The sequence below is a fragment of the Suncus etruscus genome, chromosome 2 (genome assembly GCF_024139225.1).
Source record: "Suncus etruscus isolate mSunEtr1 chromosome 2, mSunEtr1.pri.cur, whole genome shotgun sequence".
Lineage (NCBI taxonomy): Eukaryota > Metazoa > Chordata > Mammalia > Eulipotyphla > Soricidae > Suncus > Suncus etruscus.
In genome coordinates, this window is record NC_064849.1 from 144,764,666 (window position 1) to 144,792,221 (window position 27,556).

Here is a 27,556-nt window from a genome sequence, read left to right on the forward strand (position 1 = left end):
GCACCCCATCTTTCATATTTTTCTTCTGTGGGAATTTATAACTCATGCATTGAGTAAATTCCACATCACTTGTTTCTAGGGTAATAATATTTGCAGGACATGGGCCCCCAATACAGCTTCTCTATTCTGGGCATATTACTTAAAAGCATATCAAATTCTAGGCTGAAAACCAACCAGATGATTTAGGATACGGGCAAGTTAGAGTATGCACTTACTGAATTCCAAGATGCAAGGTGAAATGGTGAGATCAGAAAGGGGCCCTGCATTTGATAAAAAAATGCAAAAACAAAAAATAGCATGAAAGAAACTAATTAGTATATACAATGGATGTCAGTTGACCCAGTACATTGCGAATGTATTAAAAACAATTTAGGGTGTTGCAATGTGATATGTTCTAATCCCACAGGTTATCCTTTTGACAGCTGACCTTAAACTTTAAAAATGTATGCAGAGTAAAAGAAAACAGAAAGAAAATAGTTACTCAAATGTGCAACCGCACAAATATACCCCCTCCCACTATTAAGATAACAAAACTTCTGCTATTACCATAATATTATATATATTAGAAAGCTATACACAAGCATGTTAATTTCACAGATTTTTTTAAAAGATTCTTAATATTTTATATAATTAGAAATACACATTTCAAAAACAAAACTTCTACAAAGAGAAAACAGTTATCTTGGTTAGCAAAGCATGGAATTCTTCATGGCTTAGGGTAGTGCTTTCTATACAAAATGTCCTTTTTGGTTTTTTTACAGGACTGTTTAAAATATTAGCGAAGCTATCAAGGGGGAAAAACACATTTTGGCTTAAGTAAACTACAAAAAGCCACAAATGCTTTGCAAACTCTGTCTTACCTTTTATATGAAAATAAGCAAAATGTAATGTACATATTTTTTTATATTTTATTTAATAAGAGATGCAGACCCAGATTTATTTATTTATTTAATTAAATACTTGAGCCCTCAAACTCCACTTTTGAAAAATAGGCATGGTCCTCTTTGAATGGTGGTTGAGATCCTTTTTGATGAGTGCCATACGCCAATGATACGCCTGTAGGTTTGTGAGCATTCTTGGGATGGTAGGTGACCTGATTGTGTTCCTAACGTTTTACCAACTGGCCACCCTTTGCCGGGTCTGTCCAAAACATCTATACACTTTTTTTTTTTCTATATGTTGCATAACAGCTGCTCTCTCTTTCAGTAAAGATCTGCCGCTTTTGGCAAATGTTTCCTTTTGTCTATTTACATGTAAATAACGTTGAACCTGCAACATGACACTATCTATTGTAACATACATTTTGCAAAGGAGCACAACAGTGAAAAGAAGTTAGCCTTAAAATCTATTTTGTACAAGTGTTCTGTTGTACAACTCAAGTGCTAAGCTTATCTCAGCATTTCTGTTTATCTTTTATACTGTATCACTGAGGCAATTGAAAAGTACTTTTACAAAACAGAGTACCTGACTTTTTTTTTTTTCCACACACAGCACATATAATGCATATCGACCCCCCTTCCCCATTAAGGTATAGCACACACACACACTGCAAGAAAAAAAAATCTAGTAAGTAATAATCTGATCATGTTGCCCATCCTTCAGAGAGTCGCATGCGCTTGACTGAGGGACTTTCCCTTTCGTCCGGCGAAGGTCTGGTGAGTCCAATGGGGGAGTGGAATTCGTTCCGGTGATCCTCTCGGTCGCTCCCGTCGTACGAACTGCTACAGCTGCTCAAGCTGTCAACAGGAGATCTCCCCGCCTCGTGGCGCGTGTGTTGTGGGTATCTCGAAGGGGTGGTGGTACGGTCTCTAGGAGGAGAAACAGGTTCTGACTTGATGTTGAGGCTTTGAGTAGAAGGCAGGGAGAGATTTGAACTCTGAGATAAATGAGTGCTAGTGCAAGCTCTGTAGGAGGAAAGGAAACCCAGTTACAGATGGAGGAGGCCTGGAGCCCCCAGGAACTCACAATTATATCAAACATCAGCTTCAAGACTCGCATAGACACCAGAGCACGCCCAGAGGGAGGAGGCGTGCATGGGAGTCTAAGGGGGTTCGTCTTCCTAGAAGGAGCTGGGACGTCTCTTTTGATTTGTCTGGGAGTAATTACAGTGTTTAACTGGCCCAATTCTCATGAATCATACCTCTAAGTCTCTGACAAGCTCCCACACAGAGAAGAGAGCATTTCAGCAAGGCTTAAGAAACTCCCTTACAAAAAGCATTTTCTGTGCCCATGGAATTTTAACCTTCCTCTAGTCCCCAAAACCTCAGCCTTTAAAGATCATATTTGGCTTCTGAATTAGACTTCTTCCATGTACAAATGCCTATGTGTGAGAGTTTTGGGACAAACTCTATTATGTAGCACATTGCTGCAAGGTTTCCAGAGAAAGTGGAGAGAGTTAAAATTTCATGTGAACGAATTTACGCTCTGCTACGTTTAACTGTATCTCAGAAAGCCTGGAAGAGGGAACAGCAGGCGAAGGAGGAGATTAAAAATGATGGGCAGAAAATTTTGAGCTGACTTAAAAACACTCAGGCTTCCCACTTCCCTGAAAATAGAGAAATCCATTCCCTTTCTCCCTTCTCAGTTACATGGACGAAAATACTCTTTTCTCCAATGAGCCCCATTTTACTCTTTCTAGTCACTCTCGGTTGTGGCAGTTAGGATTACATCCCTCTCATTTATAATTGACATCCACTGATGAATTTGCATTTGGCCCAGTAAAAATTGTTGTAAAGAGGGATCTTGAACGTAAAACCTTTAATCCACATTTAACTCAGGGGTAACTTCCAAAATGAAGAAAAATAAATATATTTTAAATTCTGGTGGGAAAAAACTTAAAATTCTTCAAGTGTAGACTAGCAACCACAACTTGGATCAGGAGAAACTACAGTAATAACACTCCTGACATTCATGGCCAGACTCAGTTTGACTTGACTATTTAGCCAAGAGAATACAGAAATCTTTTATTGAGAAGAGTCTCAGCAAAGAATAATCTACTCAGAGACACTCATTTTCAAGAAAAGAAAGCACCCCTGTGTGCTCATGTATGTGATTATGTTGCTTTCCATTGGAAAGCATCAGATCACATTAAGAAAGCAGTGAGCAGGGAGAAAATGAGTACATATTCCAGAGGAAAAAGGTGTGCAGGAACTTGAGTTGACTTTTGGGGCCATGCTACTGTTCATGCTCAAAATGTATAGAGATATAAAATTAGTCAAAAATGAGTTTATCTTTGAGTGATATTTTATACAAAAGCACCACCTACTGGCAAAGAACCATTTTCCTTCTCTTACTAATAGACGGACTAATGTCTAGAATAACATAAAGGAGAATTATTTGTTTCCAGAATAAGCTCTTCTTTCTCTGGCTTTTAAAATCCTACAGAATTAAAGCAATCTTAACATTTTTATCAGGTCACTATTGAATGTATATAATTTTTAATCACCTATTTATACCTAGTGAATTATAAATTAGTTTTCTAGTCTGTTATTTGTTCATTTGTTAAATATTTTAAATACATATTAAAATTAAGATGTCAAAGTGGGAAGAAATGTCTGTATTTTAGAAGGCTTATAATGGTGGGCTATTTAAGCTAGGTTTAGAGTTACTTAATGATTCATTTTGATGTCAGTGGAAATAATCTTTTGATTTCTGGAAGAAAGAATTTTTCTGGCTCTGGGCAAGAATATTGTGCTGAAATTTAATTAAGTACTTTTTACTATGGGCCACACAACTGTTTAATATTGAATATCATTGGGAGAATGAAAAGAAAGTGGCAGATCAATAAATACTTTTGTCTACACTTTAAGATTTCCTTTACAGGCATATTCCATAAAATGTTTTTAGAAACACATATTCAGTGAACTGGACCAGTATATGCAGTTAGTCTAGATGAATTAAGTAGAGGTTAATATGAGTAAATGTTATTTCTTTAATACAGATTTTTGAAAGCTGTGTTATAATGTATTTACTAGATTCTGCAAGGTCAATAGGCAAGTATAAATTTTACGGTGTCTCTTCCCCGAAAACAATAAAACACTATATTTATCACTTCCTATAAGACTAGTCATTTTTAAGCTTATCTTATGGTGTTTCATTGGACATTGAAAGGATATATGAAGCATATGAGTAGTGCAGAGACATTAAATCCAGAGTAATTTTATGTAAGTGATAATAGCTAGGCTCAGCTTCATTATATTGTAGTCTAGGTTTCAAAAAAATTGAATTGGCCTATTATCAATTTTTTTTCAAATCAAAAAGCAGCATTAAATACCATCTAGCATAGGAGTGAATTAGCACTTATTCAGAAGTAAATGGTCAATTAGTTGTTAAAAACAGAATTCTAACAGATGCAGGTTATGAGGAGGAAGTACACCTGGGTGTCAGAGAGAGAGAGGTGAGCTAGAAATAGGACATGCAGGTAAGTGCCACTGTGTTTTTATCTCTACAAGTGCTTTCCAATGGGGAAAACAGCCAGTCCGCCCTCCATCATTGTTCAAAAATGACTATGATTGAATAGTTTTATTTAAATTTTTTGACTGCTTCTGCCTGGAAATTAGGCTATCAAACTATATTTAACCTAACCTTTACACATAGTTATTTCTTTTGGTAGGTACAGAACACCCACACCAAACCAAAAAGACAATGTATAGAAATATTTCTAGAAAAAGGTTGCCTTTTATTTAAGGTGGGAGGAGAAAAGCACCAGAAACTTGGATGTCGTAATCCAAATATTAGCAGTCAAAATTTTTGCAAGCTCTTGATGGGAGGTTTCTATTGCCAGTTAGCTATACTTTAAATCAATTGGTTTATCTTGTTTCATATAAAGTCAGATACTAGGCAAAGGCAAAAGGTTTCCATTACTAAATTTTTTTTGTTTGTTTGGTTTTTGAATCACACTTGATGGCTCTCGGGTTACTCCTGACTGCACCCAGAAATGGCTCCTGGCATATTCGGGGGACCATATGGGATACTGGAATTCTAACCACTGTCTGTCCTGGGTTGGCTGCAAGCAAGGCAAATGCACTACCACTGTGGCATTTCTCTGGCCCCTCTATTACTGAAACTTGAAAGCTCTATCTTAGTTTTCCTTTTGAAGAGATTACTTGGGCGACCATTTTGGGACTCCTGAAATGTTTACTTAGTTCAAGTAAATTTGGTAAGTACTCTGTTCAAAAGAATGAACCTATAATAAGTGCATGCAACTACTTTGATTCAGAAAACAAGAATGAAAGAAATTGGCCTTACACTATAGAAAATTAAGTCAGCTTAAATTATTTCTTTTATGGAAATATTAAAACTATTAGATAATTAAAATTTTTAGGCACCAATTTTCATTTAACTTCTGAGGTACTAGGTTTGATCGCCAGAGCCACATGTTTTTTAGGGTTTTAAACATTTCAACATGTGAACATGGACTAATAGTTTTGAAGGACTCTGATTTTTATAAAGCTGTTTGGTAAAAGAGAAAGAGAATGTATGTGAAAGAGATAGAAGGAGAGAAAGAGAATGTGTATGATAGAGAGAAGATAAGAGTAGAGAAAGAAGTATAAAGAGGTAAGTGAGAGTGAGAGAAAGAGAGAGATCGGTTGAGATATTCTAATGCAAAATGAAAGGAAGTTTGAAAGGAAGGAAGGTTGGAAGGGAAGATGTCCAAATTTAGAATGCCTGAACTCGGGTATTTTATTTATTTAAAGGATAAAGGAAGCAATTAAGTGCTATAAAAACTTGGACCTTAGGGGCCGGAACGGTGGCACAAGCAATAGGGTATCTGCCTTGCCTGTGCTAGCGTAGGATGGACCATGGTTTGATCCTCTGGCATCACATATGGTCCCCCTAAGCCAGGAGTGATTTCTGAACACATAGCCAGGAGTAACCCCTGGGTGTCACTAGGGTGGCACCAAACCAAAACCAAAACCAAAAATAAAAAAAACTTGGAGCCTAAATTCAGAGCTAAATTATGTACTACCAGAGAACTGGTGTTGCAAGAAACTAAAACTGAAAGAAATGCTTCATTCTTGCTATTACAATTTATTTTTCCAGTCTAGTTCTGTTATTTCTTTCCATTTCCTAAAGCATTTATTAAGGGCAGCATAGACCTAGATTTCCCCCCATGTTGAGAATTGTTCATTATGTAAAGTTTATATATATATATTGGTTTTTGGGCCACACCTGGCATTGCTCAGGGGTTACTCCTGGCTGTCTGCTCAGAAATAGCTCCTGGCAGGCACGGGGGACCATATGGGACACCGGGATTCGAACTAACCACCTTTGGTACTGGATCGTCTGCTTGCAAGGCAAACGCCGCTGTGCTATCTCTCCGGGCCCGTAAAGTAATATTTTATAAAGTGCTTGGAGATATTGAAAACAAAACTAAATTCAAAAAGGTAATATGTTTTTTGACATTAGCTATGATAACCTTTTCCTTTTTTTTCCCTTTTTTTTGGTTCATACTTGACAGTACTCAAAGCTTGGGAACCAGATGTGCTGGGGACTGAACTGGGGTTGGCTGCATGCAATGCAAGTATTTAAACTCCTATAACGTTTTTCCAGATTGATTTAGATAATTTTATTTATTTATTTTTTTGATTTAGCTAATTTTAAAAAATCTACTTCTCTAATGAATTAATTTTTTATGAGGAATGAGAAGTAAATAGTATAACCTTACTTTTGACAAGGATCTGCCTATACAATGGATCACTGCAGAGCCCCCATGTTAGGATAGTATTATATATTTAATGTTAATAAATAAAAATGTTATTGCAATTTATGTCTGTTCAAATAGTTGACATATCTTTCTATCTTCCTACTTCCTTCCTTTCTTCTTTTTTGTTTTTGTCTTGTTTTTGAGTCACACCAGGGGCACTCAGGGGTTACTCCTGACTCTGGGCTCAGAAATTACTCCTGGCAGGCTCAGGGAATCATAAGATGCCAAGGATTGAGCCTGTATAAGCCGCATGCAAGGCAAACATATAGTGCTATAGCTACAGCTTCTAAATAATTAAAATTTACAAGAAAAGGTAAACATTATACAAAAACATAACTATATTGTGGGTTAATATTTAATTTCTCTTTATGAAAGTAGAACAATAATAAGTGATTTTACTTTATTATTTATAAGAAATATTAGATTCTAAATAATTTCTGAATAGGATATATATAGGCAAATAGTAGGTTTGTCTAGATCTTACCAGACAATGACTCTAAGCAAAATCAATTATCAGTGAAGCTGATTGGGTGTGCAAGCTATAAAGAGATACCAGTGAATGACTTTCATTTCAGTCTGTGTTTTATACTCCTTAGCTTCTTGGAAATACAGAACTGGTTAACTATTTAAAGCAAATTGTTTGGTAACTAAGTAAAAGTGAAGTAGACTTTGGGGATGTTTCTGAAAACTATAAAAAGTTTTTGGGCGGTGTTTGGTCCACAACTGAGCATGCTCAGGCCTTACTCCTGGTTTTCCACTTAGAAATCACTTTTAGTGGGCTTAGGGACTATGAATGCCTGGGATAGAACCCAGGTCAGCTGTGTACATGGCAAACACACTACCTACTGTACTATTGCTTTGGCTCCTGAAAAATATAAAAATTTATTATAAGATATTGTCTAGTTTAAAAAATATGTTTTACAGTTTTTGAGGTTCAAGTCATGTTCAATTTGGTGGTTCAAGTCACTGAGTTCAAGTAGTGTCTTCAACTCATATTTAACATAAAGTCTTTACAAGTAATGTGAATTAACTGAACTCAGGACTATTTTTTAAGGGCTGAATATCTTCATGGCTAACAGGAGTAATTTCTATAATGAAGACATCTCTCAAAACTACCACAAGGGGGCAGAAATACACATCTTCTGACCAGAAAAAAATTATTTTTATATAGAGATTTAGGTAATTAATTTATGTGTATACATTATGCTGTGAGGATTCTCAAATATCTCAAAAACTCAAGAACTTTGACGTATGAATATTTTTATGTCCCACAAGAGGTATGCAAAACTTTGATAAATAAATTTTACCAATGACAACTAGTCTAAAAGATTGGGGAAATGATTGGCTCTATCCTCACCAAAACTCCATCCTATAAAAGACTAAGGAGAGTAGTATTTATGCTACTTGGAAAGTACTAATCAGATAGACAACTTTTCAGCAGAATTTGACATCCACTATGGGGATGTCACAAGAACACATCATTTGAACAGTCCTTTGAAGCCATGTTCTATGTGTGGATTTATTGTAAAAGAAATGAGTGCTTACCCCAGCTGGCTGAGGGCGGAGGGTGGCATGTTATGTAGATGCTGCTGCTGCCAGCCAGTTACTGACCCCAGATGAAGAGCACTGGCAGTATTAAACCCAGACAGAGATGACAGGTCTGCGCTACTCAGAGAGTACTCTAGATAGAAGAACAAAATGAAGGAAAAAACTTAATTAATTTGAAAACCATATAAATGGTGATGAGAATAAACATTTCCAATAAAAATATTTCAATGAGCAAAAGTGATCTGGAATATTTTTGATGTGGAAAAATCACATCTTTATTTAAAGGACATATACGATATACCCAAAACAAGTATGCTCCATGAAAGCTTTGAATTAGTACACCCTGAGATTCTAATTCATTAGGAAAACAATCTTTTATTACAGTCTATGCACATTTGATGATCTAGAAATGCATTTAAAACAACCCAAGAAAGCAGGTTTTCTTTTATAGCCAAGGAATAACAGCTATATGTCCTTGGACTTATTCTTCTATTTTAAATTTAGATGGTTAACAAAACTTTCAGTCACTTAAGAATAACCTAGATGTTAACTTTGTCTTTGTAATGAATAAGTGATATTATTGTGTTCTAGATACCACAGGTATCAAATAAATCTAGCTTCCCAACAGACTAAAATATATTATCTTTTTCATCTTGCTTTTTATTAAAAATGTATTTATGTACTACTCACCGGTACCATATGTTGTTGAAATGGCTGATGGATAGCCTCCCATCCCTTGTCCTGGTAAAGTAGGAGTTGCTACGGAAACCACTGGGGTAGCCAATGACTGAGCGGACTGGGAGTTATTTATCCTTTGATTCTTTTAAAGTAAATAAAGAGACATTATTGGCAGATTTTAGAAAAAGTTAGACATCTTAGATTTCAGTACTAGTTTTGCACATAAAGAGATAACTTGGTACAAATCTCATGAAATTAATCATTTAACATGTGTCTCTATGAACTCTGCCAACCCTATCATTTACAATCCTTCAAGAGACGAGTTGTTGCCATAGAAACCCATTACATCAGTATCTCCTAGGCAACTGAACTAGTAACAAGTACCATAGCTTTATTATGGGTAAAAACAGACTATGTTGAAAACTGATGAAATATGTATACTTTACTTCCATTGTTTCCGCTTTTATTCAAATGCAAATTAAAAAAGATTAAAATCAGCCAGGGTGGGTTTTTATGCTTAATTCCACATCCAGCCGAACAGATGGATAGGGTTCATGCTACAGGCTAACCAGCAGGTGGTGCTCTGACCATTTTTTTCAGATTCTCCCGAACTTCACGCAAACTAGATGGCAAAGCAGTAGTACTGTGTATATTTAACTCCTTACGGCAAGAAGATTAAAAATTCATATAAATGTAAAGATCAAGAGACTGTAAATCTTAATGGAAAAAAGTATCACTGTAGTTTTAAATAATTTTTTTGTTACACTCAAAAAGAGCTTAACGCACATAACATTCCCAAATAGAGGTGGAGACAAAAATAATCCAGTATTCTTTCCACCAGTGAGCGATACTTTAAATTAATAATACTTAAGTACAGTCAATGTTGACACAGTATGGGGCATCGGCCATCTTTCTATTTCACAAGAGGTACTATTCCACCTAAAGCTACTCTGGGCGTGCTGTTTAAGGGAAGCACTCTTGCCACTTACCAAAAGCAGGTCGACATCCTCAGACTGAGAGCATGGGGAAGGAGGGTTTATTTTTTTAATTAATTAGTGTCTGCAAATATTTATAATTGGACAAAATCTTTGCAACAAAAGGAAAAGCATCTGCTGATAGACACAACAGTTTAAACAGTTTTAAAACCCACACTCTAAAGATAACTCCTTTTACAGTCTTTCTTTGTTTTCTTAATGAGCTATTTGTCTCAGATGTGAAGACAATCTATTCTGTTTCAGCATAGGTCAACATCTCAGCGCTCATTATTTTACTGCCACATTTTGAAGAAAAGAAAAGAAAAGAAAACACCCCAAACAACTCTACTTTGAAATTCCACTCATTGGAGGTGGAGCAGTGCACCTGGCTGCCAGCTTGTGACCTGCCGGACTCCATAATCCCTGGGAAAGCGCCCTTTTACAGGGCTTGGAATAAATCTGCTGCTAGAGACAGCCTGCCAAGCATGGCCCACACAGCTTGGCTATGGCCCTGTGGGAGATTTTATTTATGAAATTCAGTCTTTTCCTACGAGAACGTTGCATATGATGTGATTTCGGAGTGGGGGATTGATATTCAAAATTAATCTGCACCGTGTCATAATAAACTAATCAGTTTGCAGGACAGTTTTACCCTGAAGCCTGCCACAGTGCACAGAAAGGAAGAAATATGCTTGCAGAAAGATCTAAATTTGTCTACTGAGTCTTGGTTTTAAATGTTCTTGCTCATAAGCAAAGCTAATTTGGAGAACACCGATCTAAGTCTCTTTGTTGTGGAATTTGGTTCCACAACATTATCTTCATCTTTACCCAACAGACTCAGGAGAAAGGAAATATTAGAGTCTGGGGATACTATTTGGATCTAGATTTCAGATTTCTTTATTTTTCTTTATTTTTATGGTTTCTGGGTCACACCCGGCGGTGCTCAGGGGTTACTCCTGGCTGTTTGCTCAGAAATAGCTCCTGGCAGGCACGGGGGACCATATGGGACACCGGGATTTGAACCAACCACCTTTGGTCCTGGATCGGCTGCTTGCAAGGCAAACGCCGCTGTGCTATCTCTCCGGGCCAGGATTTCTTTATTTTTATTAAAAATGTCACAACTTGCTTTTGTTGTACTTTACAACCTTTGTTCTAAAAATTCTGAGGACCAGAAAATGATTTGGTTTTGAGAGTCAATCAGCACTTTACATGAATCATACATACGAATGGTGAGTTGGGGCATTGCACAACCATTCTAGAGAGTTAAACACTATAAATGCAATAACTTCAAGAAAGGGACTGCCTGCCAATAGGACATTCATTTAGATATCATGGAAAATATTTTTTACTATAAGCATCATGAGGCCTTAAGTAGTTCAATAATGTGAAAAGATGGTATGAAATGCTTCACTTTCATCTTTATTCTACATCTGGTCAGACAATGTCCCATAAACAATGTCAGAGCTAATGATTTTTCTCTAACTCTAAATTGAAGCCTTGAAAAGGAAATGCTTTCTTTGACCCAGAACATCATCTTGATAGTGGAATTTATTGGCTATTGGTTCTTTTTCACATTGATAGAGGAAATGCAATCCAGTTACCAGAAATAATTGCTAAAAACAAAAGATACAGAAATAGCACCATGTATTAATTTTCAAGGATTACTTAAGTAATTCATAAATTTAAACAAATACACAAATAGCTAAACATATAAAACATTATCAGCATTTATTTAAAAAAAGAGTTTGACATTACCACTGATGGCATCGTATTCTTGCTGCCTGGTGGAATAAGAACTCGGAGATCTGGTTTACGGTTATTCATCCCTAAATTCATGGGGGGAGGAGATTTTGCTTGCATGTTCTTGTTCAGGTTCCCAGGTGAGACCAGCAGACCTGGTGAGTTTCGGGGATTGCCATACCCATTCCCTGTCAATACAAAACAAGGAAACCACTCAGGAAGAAATACAGACTAGAATCAATAATTAGGTAACAAATAACAAACATCACCAGATGAAAAAAATGAAGAAAAACTGCACAGGATAAGGCATAAAATAATGGACGAAGTCATAGAATTAATGACTTAACTTTCCTAAGAAGAACCCAAACACAGTCAGCACTGCAGCAAGACAAAAAACTTTTAATAAGAAGAAAATCAATGTATATTACTGGGCTCAGGAATATGCCTCTTGTACCCCCCCAAACTCCATTATAATTTTTGAGAAAATTCTGTCTGCTTAAGATCTAAGAAAAGCACAGAAATGGTCCTGCCCTGTCATCTACAAGCTTGGTGGAGGTCTGGCACGTATGAGTCACTCAACCAGTTCAATGGTTTGGGTTTGATTTTGTGTGTCAGGATATCTTTAAATGAGCAAAGGGCATCCCAGAAAGTCTGATTTCTAGGACATGTAGAGATAGTACCCCTTAAACATTTTGCTACTCAGTTTCCCTTTTCTTTGAACTAATTCTTCCTCTTGGGTTTTCCCACCCGGTTTGCCCTCCTCATTGAGTTTAATGTATGATCTCAAGCCTTTGCATTTCTTGTGCACACATAACTTCAAAAGGCCACCTCCTCCTCAGGAACTGAAAAGTTGGTCTGATGCCTCCGACTAAAGTGCTGCTTCAACCCAGACACAGAAATGAGAACACTGAAAGGGTTCACTTAGTTCTCTGATGTTTTAGGTCCCTACGAACAGAAAAATTGATACCTGCAGGTCTCCATGACTCCCAATTCAAATTATACTGCTCTGCATTTGAAAATAGCCAAGTGAATAAATCCTGAAAGTAAACTCTGTATGTTGATGGATGGTTGGCTTATTGTGGTGACCTCTTACAAATATCAAATACTAATTCATATTTGAACCAATACGGCAATTATTCCTCAAGTTAAAAAATAATCTCCTGTCCATAACAGGAAGAGTTACAAAGGAAGCAGATATAAACTGAGAGTGACACAAAAAATCATGCCGACTTCCCTCTCTGACTCTGAGTACAGAAACCAAACTACCCAATTCAACAATCATTGTTGGAAAACTAGACAGTTGTTTGCTGAAACTCTCTAAAGGAGACAGTCCAACTCCCTTCGTTGTTATTGTCATCATTATCATTATGGCAAAACACAAGTATCTATTACCCCAGGATGAATGGTACTCTGTGCTGTTCTTTGAAGAGGCAAAACAAGGACTCAGTCCTCCAGGCCCTGCAATTTCCTTGTGCTCTTCCAATATGGAAATATGTAGCATAAATGTATACAGTAAGTTAGGTCAGTCTGGTGCCTATAGAATAAGCCAGTTTAACTCAGCTACTGAGTTCCCAGGTGGGAAGAGATTTCTAGCAAAGAAGCATGAAAGAGGTAGGAATTGGTGGAAGTCTTGGGTGGTGGTGGCTTAAGCCATCTGTGATTAAGCAGAGTACAGTCAGGAACACTGCAGAACCTGGTTAAATGGGAAGCACTGAAAGAACAAAGGTGTCAGGGAGCCTGGCTGTAGAGACACTGAATTCCAGGTTATTTCTTGAGTTTAAGTTGTGGACATACAGACTCATGACAGTTGCAGAAAAGAGTGCTAAACACAGGTTGTATATCAAAAGAGCAATAAACAGGGAAATTGTAATGAAGAATTATTAGAATGGTTAGAAAGTACAGGCCTGGAAATGAATAGCTGGATTAGAAGTGATGAGGAACAGGGAAGGACAAGAACAGGTATATTGCAGTAGCTAGTTACAGGAGCCTCTCTTGAACTTAAATATATTCAATGTACACTGCATAAAACACATTTGTTCTTCATATCCCATTCATTTACCTGTCTCATTTTCTGCATGAATAAACATAGTGAATTTATAACAAATAACCTCAAGATTGAGTCTGTCAATTAGATTATACCTGATTCTTTAAGGTACTGGAGTAAAACCCAGAACAAAATGAATGAAAAACCCCAAATATGCATGGACTACATGGTCATTAATTAATTGCTGCTTAAGGTGTGTACCCTTCTATAACAAAACTTCTGGGCAACTAGTTAAATATCCCAGTTTAGCTAAAGGTATTGAGAGTAAAAAATTTACAGTGATTTAAACAGCTTTCTGTGGCAAAGACGAAATAAATCTTTAGCTTTTATCACTAGGAGAAATAAAAACAAAGTCTTATGTTCACTTAAGAAAAAAATTGCTGGATAAAATGAAATGCTCAGAGGAGTTATAGATTTAATGTGTCTTACTGAATCATTATTGTTGCCTACGTTAGGGTTTTAGTTTTAATTAATAGATCCGATTAGCTTTGAAGGGGATAAGAAAACCAAGACCAAATTTGCAGTATGTTACCCTGTCAGCTGAATATCAGACTGACACACTGAATACATATGTCGCTTATCTATTAAATCTGTGTGAGATCTGGTTTAAATAAACAATCAAATGGAAAATTAACTGGGTAATTTCAAAAGAAAGGGGAAAAAAAAGTCAGTTAAGCAGTGCAATGAAGCTTGAATAGATCAGAAGAAACTAAACCCCGGCTTGGTAGATGCCGATACTGGTTTGCATGGAGGAGTTATTTTTCTAAACGGAAGTAAAACCGCTTCATGAAATGTGTTGTCCTGTGATATGACAAGAGCTGGGTCGGTGTGCAAAAATGAAAAATGCTTCACAGAGGTGCTGAGAAAAGGTGTTTTTTTTTTTTTTAAGCAAACCTTTTTTACAGTATAAACTCAAGCAAATAAAAAAAAAACTATGTCTCTTGCCCATATTTTAAACAATAATTTGGGGCAGCAGTAGGAAAGAAAAGTAAACATACATTATAGTTTTTTCATTCAATAAATGCCTTCCAACTAAAAATCTGATTTGAAAGGCATTCAATTTTTCTCTTGGAATATTTTCTGTTATTTGGAAATTATGCCATTTCAGAAGATTAGTCACATATTTTAAGGTGTTTACACATTGAATGTAAAATGTTTTGAACCACAATGACACTTCTTAAATTCATATTTTTAGAGCCTAAAGTTATTTTTAAGAACAAATAAATTCTCCCTTTCCTGGTGAAATTTTGCTGTTTTTAGCATATTGTGCCAGCTAGCATTTTGGAGCCGTATAATAACCATTTCTGTTTCCAGCTACCAAGTTGTTATTCTTTTGGCATAATATAGATTCAAGAAAGAAAGACTGTGGATCCTAAACCAGTGATATAGAAACCTATCATTTGAAAATCAATGATGAATACATGCATGTGGTTTACTGCTAAGAAGAGCCTGCATTAAACCGGCTCGGAAACCGCGGCCTCCTCCCTCCCTCAGAATGCTGTGGCCTGTGTTTGAGGCTGCTGTCCGACCTTAAGATCAATTCACCAAAGAGAACGGTCTCATTTAAAGTCAGGGGTTGGGGGGTGGGTGGGAAACAGCACCTTTCAATAACCTTCTAATACACAGATTCAACCTTTCTTATGTTATGGTTCAAAATTACCCTTCGCCTAGACAATTATCAATTTAGATGTGACTGTCTGCAGATGGCACATTCCCCTGACCACTTGAAAGCACAGAAATTATAAAGCATGAGTGAATGGATTTACTGATTATAGATTATAAGAAAATGAAGACCAGACTAGCTTGGCGGCAGTTTTCTATCGTTTCAGTTGATTACAAATATTAATTCATATACAATTTAAGCATTCACGACAGACTGTATGAAGGAGAATAGAAGCTACCTCTATGGATTACAAGTTTTCTTATACTCAAATTAAAACTAGTATAAAAATATGGGACTAGAAAAGTGGTGTTAGAAGGAAAAAAAATCCCCTTTCTACCCAGTTATCTTAAAAACACTGCTGCTTTTTTTTTGTTTTGTTTTTAACCGACTCCTATTTTAAGAAGTAGTAAATTTAAAGAGCATATTCCTGACTTAAGACAGTGAAGGGACATTTTTGCCGTGCCTAACAGAGCTCACCTTTGAGCTCAAAGTTCTAAGACTTTTGTTTGTTTGTTTGTTTAGATATCTAGACCTTGGCTACTCCTTTCACTTGTTTCCCTGTTCTCCTTGGTATTTGTAATTACAAATGTGCAAAGCTAATATGCTCAAAACAAAAAGTAGTACTTTTTGGACCAAGGCTAATTTTTTCATTACTATATTCTCTTTGTAGTCTCCTGAATTGGCATCTGTGATAATTCCCTTACCTTCTTTCAACTCTATATCCTAATTAAACTCCAAATTCTGCTAAATTTTTTTTAAAAATATGCCCTCTTGTTTTTGAAGGGAGCATTCTCATCGTTGCTCTGCACTCAGAGATTAGTCCTGGTGGACCTGGACCATACAGAGTTCTAGGATTGAACCTGGGTTAGTTGCCTGCTTAGCAGATGCCCTACCTGCTATACTATTCGCTCAGGCTAACAAAATAACCTCTTTGTTCCACGACTAGTATCCTAATTTAAGATTTCACTGACATTTGACCAGGACTCTCAATAACACCCCTGTGTATTTGGTTGACATGCTCTTCACAAGAGCTTCAGGGCAGTTGTGAGCTCCTAAAACTACATTCAAACTTCTGTGCATGTGTGATGAATTAATGTACATTCCTATTTGATCCAGAAAAATCTTATAACAGGACCATACATTGCTTCGAGATTATTCTTGTCTCTCTGGGCCAGTGCTTGGATGATTCTCAAGTCTGTGAAGAGACTGACTCAATCTACTTATTTTCCCATGGCCAAAGACTAGTTCAAGTTTTGCTCTGAATACATATATGTCTTAGTAGCTCAATAATTGGTTGGTAGATTAATAATTAAACTGTGTCTTTCAAGTGGCAGGGTTATTATATACCAATTCATGATGCCGTTGCACAACTTCAACCTACACGAAATCTATTCTTCTTTAAACTGCTATAAGCAGAGGTGTTTGAGTATCATTAGAAGTATAAGTTCTTTAAATGTTTTATGTGGAAACATAAAGCAGAATATTCAGAAGAGATTAGTGATCACTCAGGAGAGGCCTAAAAGTTAAAGTACTAAGCAAAGAGTGAATTGCAAACAAAAATAAATTAAATAATTTATTAATTTTAAGCACCAAGAAACTCTCCCCTGTTGCTTAAGAACATTTTATATTTTAGGTAATAATTATATACCTGATTCCAGAGTATATTTTCAGATAAAACTTATCAACCATATAAATGAAGATTACACAAGTGCCCCATGTTACTATACTTGTTTCAAGGGTTAACTATTTTTTTTTCTTTCTTTTTTTTGCCTGTAGATATCCTGCTAAAACAGCTTACATCACATTACCCTTTGTAACTACAGTGAGTGTAGAATCAAAGGACATTTCCTTAATAAAAAATGGAAACTCTGGGGGCCCAGAGAGATAGCATGGAGGTAAGGTGTTTGCCTTGCACTGCAGAAGGACGGTGGTTCAAATCCCCTGCATCCCACATGGTCCCTCAAGCCTGCCAGGAGCGATTTCTGAGCGTAGAGCCAGGAGTAACCCCTGAGCATTGCTGGGGTGTGATCCAAAAAAACAAAACAAAATAAAATAAAATAAATAAAAATAATAAAAAATGAGAAATCTAAGACATTGGAGTTTCTTCTACACAGTCAAAGGTATGTCACTGTTTCAGGCTGAATTCCAACATTAATTTACTTTTATAAAACTTCCCACCCAAAATATGAACTGCACAGTATCTAAGGAAAAAGAAGGATGGGAGAATGGCAAAACTAGGTTTCATGAGATGGCTCATTGAGAGATTTTCCTCTCTGCAAAGAAATAATGAGAGATCTCGCAAGCCAAGACAGTCTTTGAGAAAAACAGAAATCCTGTGCCAAATGAAGTATTTGTGTTTTTAGTGATTTAAGGTTTTTTTTTAAGCCTTATTTATTGATTTCATTGATTGATGATTTGGTTTCTGGGTCACAATCATTGGAGCTCAGGGGTCACTCCTGCTCTGCACTCAGAAATCACCCCTGGCAGGATAGGGGACCATATGGGATGACAGTAATAGATCCAGGTCCCCTCCTGGGTCCGCTATTGCTGTGCTATCTCTCTGGCCGCTGATGACTTAAATTTTTAATAAGTTGGCTAACACAAGCATCTCAGATCATCTTTAATTTAATGTTTCAGAGCTGATGAACAACAAAATCTGTGAGTTATATATGATTATATGTTAGGGAAAAATAATGTGAGTTGTCAAGGGCTAGGAATGATTAAGGCTTAGCTAGTTTCTAGTAGAAGTCTGAAGTAAGGTTGCAACCCGACACAAAAATACAGGTGAAATGGAATTTGAATGAGGGAACAGATTTGGATAATATTTACAAGGAAGACGTGCATTGAAGGAAAAAAGAATGATAAAATAGATAAATCCAGAATCTATTATAAAGCTCCTTCAACTCTATTGAGTCTTAATTTTTCTCACAGATAATTAGAATTTCATTAGTGTGGGAGAAGCACAAATCTCAAATAATGATCTTTCCTGAGATACTTTCTTGAGCTTGCTATCATCATCCTGATGGGATCTCAAAAATGATATTAACAATAGCACTTTCTATCACTTTGCTTACTAATACTACTAGTAACATACATTATTTTAATAGTCAAAGTCGTACCTGACATCCGAGTAACTATAATTTTCATGAATATAAAAAATAGTTTCACCCTAACAATTCTGTGAGTGTCTACCAAGTATCCTTTACATTGTATGTTGAGAAAAATAAACAGAGAAGTTCTGTAACTTGCTCAATATCAACAATTATCAACTATTAGAAGTCAATAATTTGAAGTCCCACACTGGATACATCCACAGTCTATGTAAGAACGTTAAACACTGCTCTTTGAGAATCAAGTCATACTTGAGATTTTGCAAACCCTTTTCTGTCAAAATCATTTTAAAAACAACAGAAGTAGAAAAACATATGAATTATAAAAGAAAGAACAGAACCAAGTACCCCCGAGTCAGAGGACGCAAACACTTGGGTGACATTACTGCATGGTTCAAAAGACACCCCAAATGGGGATGTTCCAAACCACAGTTCAGGTTTCTTTCTGGATAAATAAATATTTACAAATAGGAAATATTGGGCTTAGCTACATTAAATGCCAGAGCACTGTTTAACTTTCAGTGTGTTATTTTGAGTGGATGACTAAATATGCTTTTAAAGGTAAATTTTGTAATATTTTAGTCAATAGTCTTCTCCTTGTAGTAGCGGGTAAATATATTTACCTGCCTATGGTCAATTTATAAGACCAGTTTCCATCAGAATCATTCCACTTCACAATAAAATAAATATCTAGTATTTTATGAGTTTCTTAAAATTTTCCCATTAATGAACTTTCTCTGCCTAAGAAACCTTTATATGTTCAGGTATACAGGTGTATAAATTGGTATTCAAATCAGACATTTGCTGAGAATCATAAAGTGTATTTGAAAACAAAATTTTATAAAGTCAATTTAAGAAGCTAGGCTTCCTGGTAAAAGAAGCGAAGCTCTATAGTATCTACTGTAACCTAGGAAATACTTGAATTTATGTAGCAAATTTAAATATTTAATTATATACCTTCTATAACAGTCACTTACTTACATATCCAACATTTAAATTAATTGATTAAGAGTATCTTATTTGGGGAATTTGAAGCAAACTGCCACAGGAAAACATTACATTGAACATTTATAGAACCTCAGACAGATTGATTTTCTACTTTTAAGTAAACGCAAATTATGTTACACATCTTGGATATTTTTAGTTTCTTTAGAACAACTTTGAAAATATATACAGGACACTATTCTGTTCAGCAAGATATCACATACATCACTGCCATCAGTTAATTTTATATTTGATTTTGGAGAATTGCTTGGGTCACCAGGGCATAGTACAGTGTTCTTTGTGATCATGACTGATGCTTGTGAGATCAAACAGTGTTAAGGGCTGAACCAAGGGCTTCCACAGGTAAAGCATGAATTCAGCTTGCTCAGTCATTGCCGAGGCAGATACATTTGACTTCTTTTTTTTTTTTTTTTTTTTTTTGGTTTTGGGGGCCACACCCTGTGACGCTCAGGGGTTACTCCTGGCTATGCACTCAGAAGTTGCTCCTGGCTTCTTGGGGGACCATATGGGACGCCGGGTGGGATCGAAACCGCGGTCCGTCCTAGGCTAGCGCAGGCAAGGCAGGCACCTTACCTCCAGCGCCACCCGCCCGGCCCCTACATTTGACTTCTTAAAAGAAATTTTGGGTGGCCACAGTCGATAGCATTCAAGGGTTACTCCTGGCTCTGTGCTCAGAAATCACTTCTGACAGGCTCAGAGGACCTTATGGGATGTTGGTGATCAAACCTGGGTCAGCTGCATGCAAGGCATGCTAATCTCATCATGCTATCTCTCTAGCCCTACATTTGACTTTCTAAAGTTTTTGTTTGATTGATTTTGGAGGCCACACCCTGCTAATCTAAGCTTTGGAATTACTCCTTGTACTGTGGTCAGGGATCACTTCTGGCAGGCCATTTGCAATACTAGGTATCAAACCCAGGTTGGTGATATGCAAGGTAAGGGCCTTACCTAAGTTCTGTACTACCTCTGGCCCCTGACTTTTTAAAGGTTTTGAGAAATTATTACAATATCAGAACATTGCTATGCATTTCAAATAAAAAAGCATATTATTACAAAAATGTACTTTATATAGTTGATAGCCTACTTGCTCAAACAAACTGACTCCTCTACTCAGTTTGCAACACACTTACTTAGTTAAATAACTTTAGTGAAAAGTTATTATGACCTTCCAGACTCCAGTCTGAGAGTATCTAAAACCTGTTTTAAAAAAAACGCTAAGAACTGTGAGTTATTCAGCTGCTGTGGAAATCACAATCAGATTTTTTTTTTCCTGGTGAGGGTAAAGGAGATCTTTTTTCATGGAGGCTGTAGGGAAAAAAGCAACCACAAAAACATTTGGAGGTCATAAATCTGGCAATGATGAAAATTTCAATATGCCTACTGTAGAATGGGGCAAATGAGGTTTCTGATTCTTATCCTGCTAAAAATGCTTGATTACAGATTCTTAAACATGAAACAAGCAATGTGGGGGTTTTCTTAGGAAAATAATAATATAATGCATAATGTTGGATATTAAGAAAGTCCTGTGAAACCTCAATGCCTTTTGTGGTGTGTTCATAGAAAAGTACCCCAAGAACACACTAAAGCCAAGACTATTCTTAGCTGTACTGGTTAGAGGGCAGCAGACATTCTAAAAAGAGACTTGACCAGGTCTTTGCTTGACCAGGTCACCCGATGTTTCACCAGACCTTCACAGATTCCCTATCTACCCCTGTCCTTGAGGTTTCTTTCCTTACTATCTCGGAGAAATGAACAGTCTTATCTAACAAGTTGATAGCAAACTTGAAACATCCAGCACACTCATAAGTGTTGGATTAGACAGCAAAAGCAAAGATTTTTTTTTTTACTTACTGTTTTTTTTTTTTTTCCCTCAAAGACCAAAAGTCCATTTCGTAAAGCAAGTTTGCGTTGGCAAACCACACTCTTCCTTTGTCATAATAATTGTGGCCCAAACATCATCATATTAGCTTTTGACAGATGAAGAAACTGAGGTTTGGGAAGATTCTGTGACTTTTCACTAAGGGGAGGGACATTTTCATTTGAATCTAAGACAAAGCTGCTTCTAATACTTTATTACAGAAGCCAGCTGTTTCGGATTTAGAGTGTATCCTCACATTTCTCTCTCTGAATAAAATCTCCATTTACAAATAAAGAAGAAATGGACAATTTGATGTTTCCATTGCAAGAAAAGACATCTAATATCATTCTGCTTTGAGCACTGATTTACTAAAGGGATAGTTTTTAATTGCATCTTAAAAATGATATCGAACCTTGTTATCTTCAAAAAAATTCCACTTAACAATGACTGATAGATTTATGAGTCACTTAATTGTTCACTTCTTGTGATTTGGGGGCTGTCTCTTTGCTAAAAATGAGGGGGTGTCTTCATTATTGACATAATCGCTCATTCTTTCAGTCACTTTCATAAACAAAAATATTGAGACAGTCTAAATTAGAAGAGAACGGTGACAGAAGAGAAAGAATAATTACTTGTGGTTTTAACTTTTAACACAACTGCTGCAAACACATCAGGAGATCATACCGTTCAAAGTGAAATGTGTTGCACTGCTTTGCACCCGTGCTTTCATTCTGCCTCAAATTTATTAATATACTTTTTTTTTTTCTCCTGCCACGGAGGGTAGAGGCCAGCCAGGCATCTTTGTGAAGCCTAGGAAAGCAATATTCTCTGCACACATATTACTGGAACTGCACTAAACTCTATTAGATTCTTTCTTGGGAAGTCAAGATTAAGACAATACTATTGACAATAGCTAATGTGTATTATCATGCACTTATTCTGAGGAACTAGCATAGGAACTATGCTAGGTGACTTCCGTGAATGATCACATTTCGTTTTCATACCACTCATGCAAAAAATGGGGATTCAGAGATTTCCATCCTTAACTTGTCTCTCGTGTAATTTTCCTTGGGTTATTTGGTTTTTCTGAATATCTGCTAGAGCAAAAACTAGATGATTTTAATTGTTTTCTCACTACGTTGTTTAACATTATACTTGATCGTTGCTTTTCATGATCAAAATTAATGTGATCAGATTAGAATACATTCATGAGTCTTACATATAGATTTCTGATTATTATCACATTTTATAGCCTATAATATAGATTTTCTTCCCTCCAACTCTCTCTCTCTTTCTTCTCTCTTTCTATGACACACATATACACTATAATGTCAATTTAGAGCCTATGGTCAAGAAACTATGAGAGGTGGGCATAATGCTTCATAAAATAGTTCAGAAAATACTAACTTCAGTGGAAATAACTGAAATAGATGATAGTAAATAAGCCTAGCAATTAATAGCACCTTATCAAAATATATATAGATTATAAATCTGACATGATTTATGAATAGATACTATAGCCAGATATGGTCTGCCTAAAAACAATGACAGTTTTGAAGCCTCAAAAAGTCCCTGGTAGGTAAAAAGTTGATTTCCAGAAGGGGGGTTTCTAACCACATCCCTTCTTCAGCATCTGCTGTCTGATGCACAATTTCACAGCATGAATTATTCTGAAAAGTGCTTTTCTTTCCTTCTTGATCTCCAAGTAAAGTCATATGGTGAAGGTAAAAAACTAGGATAAGAGAAACAAAGAGTATATGGAAAAGCATTTGCTAAATACTAGTCTGAGTACAACTAATATTTTATGAGAAACATTAACTGCCTGAATTAATATTTTAAAAAATGACCAAATCAATGAGGTATGAGTAATAAATTTTCTCATTGCATTAGTGAATAGAATGGAATGGATAAAGAATAAAAAAGTATGATTTGTGAAGTCAGAAAATCATGTACCTGGATCTCTGAAATTTGCTAACACACTTAAGAAACTTTAGGTTTAAAATTTTGTTTTTTCCCTTTAGAAATCAAACTTCTTAAAAGAATTAAGTGAAGCCCAAGGGGATGAAAGATTTTATGGTATCATGACTTATACTGTAACATTTTTCATTTATCTTCTCTTTGACCTACCTTTCCCACTTTAACACAGATCCCCAGAGAATGGTGTCAAGGTAATGCTTTATTTATAATTTTCTAGGTCCTGTGTATGGGAAGTGGACACTGATTTTCTTGGCAGTGGTTGTGTATCACATGCTGTAGAACATTCAACTCGAGGACTAACTATTTTTTTCTTTAATAAATCTAGATGACCTTGATTTGGGTTAAAAATATTATTGTTATTTAATTTCATGGATAATAATAAAACGATGTTGTTGGACCTTTATGTTTGGGTAAATTCCAAAGTAAAATCATAAGGAAATTCAGAATTATTTTTAGGAAGCACCATTAAAATATTGGAATTTTAATTTCAAAGTAATAATCCAAATACTTTTATATGTTACAGTTTTAAAATGAAAAAAATTGATGGGCCGAATTGCTCAGGGATAGCTACTTCCAGATTAGAGCTTGGGGGGTCACTCAATGCAGTGACCATATGGTCGGTGGCAGGACGCCAGTATGCAAAGCATATGCTCCAGCCTTTTGACTCATAATCCCAAAAATCATACTAAATTTTAATTTTTTTTACTTTTGAGGTGCAGGGATCAAACTTAGATATTCACACATATGAAGCATGTAATTTACCACTGAATCAGACCCTAGCCAAGGATCAAACCCAGATCAGATGCACGCAAAGAAAATACCCTACCTGCTATACTTTTCTAGCTCCAACTTTATTGTTATTTTAAAACATTGGATAAAAATTGCAATGATATCCTTTTTGGCTGATAAGAAATTCAGTCCCCAAATGTGGCATTTTCAAAAATATTTGATATCAATTCTTTTTAAACTAGAACAAATATTTTTTATTTGACTGCACCTAAATGGTATCCTTCTCCGTTTCTTTTTCAATGTAACTGTGTTTGTACAATATGGAGATTTCTCAAAAAGAATAGAGCTTCTATCTGACTTAAATATTCCACTTCTAGGCATCTACTCCCAAACATGAAATACTGATTTGAAAAGATATATGCAACTTATGTTCATTGCAGTACTTAGTACAAACGGTAGGATAAGAAAGCAACCAAATATCCAACAACAGTTGAATGGATAAAGGAAGCTGTGGTATATATACACAAAGGCGTACTTTGCAGCCATAAGACAAAATAGAGTTATGCAGTTCAGAAGAACTTGCATGGAACTGTAAGGTATCATGCTGAAAGAAATAAGAAATGAACAGAAGGAGAAATACCAAGTAATCTGATTTATCTGTGCTATGCAGAGAAACAAATCAAGGCTATATATAATATAATTTGATAATAAATACGGGCATTGAATTATAGACCTTAACAGTGCCAGGTTGGGGGAAAAGAGGAAGGAGAAAAGATGAGGCAGACTGGAACTAACAGGGCATAGCAGGAGGGTCTAAGGCATGTTGGTGGTGACAAAAGTGAGCTGAAATTATGCACCAAAAGTATAGATTTCAATCAAGAACTAGCAGTGGAGAAGGAAGATCAGACCAGAAATGGCACAGAGACGGGGAGAAGAAACCTGAGCCATTTGGTGTCAAGGATGTACAAGTAACTTTGTCAATATTACAAATGTTAAAATATTGTAACCCTATTATCTAAGCTATAATAAATCAATTAACATAGGTATGTGGAAGTAGCTTGGAAAAATAGTATATTTTGTTAGGCAACAAAAATGCCAAGTTATTAAAGCCAATTATTAGACAAAAAATTAACTTCTTTATTGGTATTTTTCCTTATTTTGTTTTTGGGTCACACCCAGCAGTGTTCATGGCATATTCCTGGCTCTGTGTTCAAGGGTCAGTACTAGCAGGTTTAGGAAGACCATATGTGGTGCCAGGTATCAACCTGGGTCAGACACATGTAACTCAAACTTTCTATCTGCTGTACTATCTCTCCAGGTCTGACTTAGCTGTTATTTTAATAACACCAGATAAGAAGAGCAAAGATGTCCTGTTAGCTGATAAAGTTAGTACAGAAATTTTGGTACATATTTTTAAAAACAAATACTGTATTTTCTGGCATATAAGATGACTGGGCATATAAGACGACCCCCTAATTTTGCAGTTAAAACATAGGTTTAGGCCTATAGTCACTGTGTTCCTGTGCTACAACTGTATGTACCACAGTGAGCCAATCACAACAAGCAAAGGTTCAAAGGTTATACTGTAATAGACTTCCTCTCTGACTCTGGCCAATCTGAGCAGACTTTTGACAGTGTAGATTCGGGTCCAGAACATTGTCTAATTTGCATGCATAAAAAGCCTGCTTGGATTGGCTGAGTTAGAGAGGCAGTTCGAGCAGCCTTGCAACGATTGGTGCAGGATCGAGTTGGAAAATTAGTTTTGTGGCAATATTCAGACAATTTTCGTTTAGCGGCATATTGAAACATTTTTCGGGATATACTCGGCTTATAAGACGACCCCCGATTTTCGGTTGACTTTTTTTTATTTCAAAAGTTGTCTTATATGCCGGAAAATACGGTACTTGCAAAATAATGATACTGATAGAGGATAATTAATATTGTATGACCTTTTCTTCTTCTCACTTAAGTCTATTTCACGATACCTAAAATTTTCTTTTTCAATGCCAAATGAATTACAAAAAAGCCAAGAAAGCTTTATGATTACATTAATCACAATCAAAAGGTATAGTCAAAAAATGAACTCTAACAACATCTATTTTATTTGCTGAGTAGTAAAGTTCAAAGGTTCTAAGCCATGGACTAAGGACTCTTACACTAAGTCTTTTTAGAGTCCAGAAGACAGTTTTTTTTTGAATCACTTCTTTTTTTTTAAATTTTTTTATTTTTTTGGTGTTTGGGTCACATCCAGCAGTGCTCAAGGGTTAGTCCTTGCTCTGTGCTCAAAACTCGCCCCTGGCAGGCATGGGGGACCATATGGGATGCTGGGATTCGAACCACCATCCTTCTGGATGTAAGGCAAATGCCCTATCTTCATGCTATCTCTTTGGCCCCTGAATCACTTCTCAGTGATTCATCCACTGCAGTATTCTACCACCATTAAGTCTCCATGTAGTTGGTTTACATAATTTAAACATTGCAGAAGAGACAATGCTTGACAACCAAATGCATAAAATAGTAAATTATTAACAATCTAAATATACAATTATATCTACTTTACAATAAATGCCAATTAAAATTATTAACTAATATACATAAATCTCCTTTGCCCTATTGGTAATTAGCTATGTAGATGGTAAAATTTTCTTGTTTTCAAAGACATTCTTTTTTTTTTTTTTGGGTTTTTGGGCCACACCCGGCGGTGCTCAGGGGTTACTCCTGGCTGTCTGCTCAGAAATAGCTCCTGGCAGGCACGGGGGAACATATGGGACACCGGGATTCGAACCAACCACCTTTGGTCCTGGATTGGCTGCTTGCAAGGCACACACCGCTGTGCTATCACTCCGGGCCCCTCAAAGACATTCTTAAAGGCTTCCTCCTTGTCTCTCTGATTCTGTTTATGCCTCTCTCTTTAGTCTCAATTATGAATCATTGAATACTTGATCAATCTGGTACCATCTATTCAATAAACCATAACCTTGCTATCAAAGTGAGTAATAAAAGTATAGTCAGTAATATTGCTATTCATGGTGTCATTTCTTTTAAAATATAATGATTATGAAAAGTCTACAGAGCCTGATCTTATGCTCATCGATAACCACTAAGATTAGCATATTAAAAGCTTTAATGTACAGAGATATGACAAAATGTAATTTTTTTTGGTTTTTGGGTCACACTTGGCAGTGCTTAGGGGTTACTCCCTCCTGGCTCTATGCTCAGAAATCACTCCTGGCAGGCTCAGGGGACCATATGGAATGCCGGGATTCGAACCACCGACCTTCTGCATGAAAGGCAAATGTCTTACCTCCATGCTAGCTCTCCGGCCCCAACAAAATGTAATTTTAAAAGCAGTGACTTTTCATTTTGGTTGTTGAGAAGAAAAGATTAAGTAGTAGATGAATTACTGTCAACTGAAACTTAGAAATATCACTATTACTAATGTATTACTATAACTTGCTGTGGGCCCGGAGAGATAGCACAGCGGCGTTTGCCTTGCAAGCAGCCGATCCAGGAGGACCAAAGGT

At 36.3% G+C, this 27,556-nt stretch overlaps 1 protein-coding gene across 3 annotated transcripts in view; it reads right to left on the reverse strand.

The window, feature by feature from the left end:
* Nucleotides 1-1,024: 1,024 nt before the first annotated feature.
* The window catches only part of MEF2C (myocyte enhancer factor 2C), a 167,836-nt gene continuing 141,304 nt past the window's right edge, over nt 1,025-27,556 (reverse strand). For 2 of the 3 annotated variants that reach the window (XM_049769137.1, XM_049769135.1), the window contains 5 exons: nt 11,662-11,834; nt 9,922-9,945; nt 8,945-9,074; nt 8,252-8,387; nt 1,025-1,904 (listed from right to left, as the gene is read on the reverse strand). In XM_049769137.1, coding sequence (XP_049625094.1) covers nt 1,583-1,904; nt 8,252-8,387; nt 8,945-9,074; nt 9,922-9,945; nt 11,662-11,834 — 785 coding nt within the window. In that variant the 3' untranslated portion in view covers nt 1,025-1,582. The remainder of the gene's footprint in view (nt 1,905-8,251; nt 8,388-8,944; nt 9,075-9,921; nt 9,946-11,661; nt 11,835-27,556) is intronic. The other variant, XM_049769136.1, reaches the window with a different exon arrangement.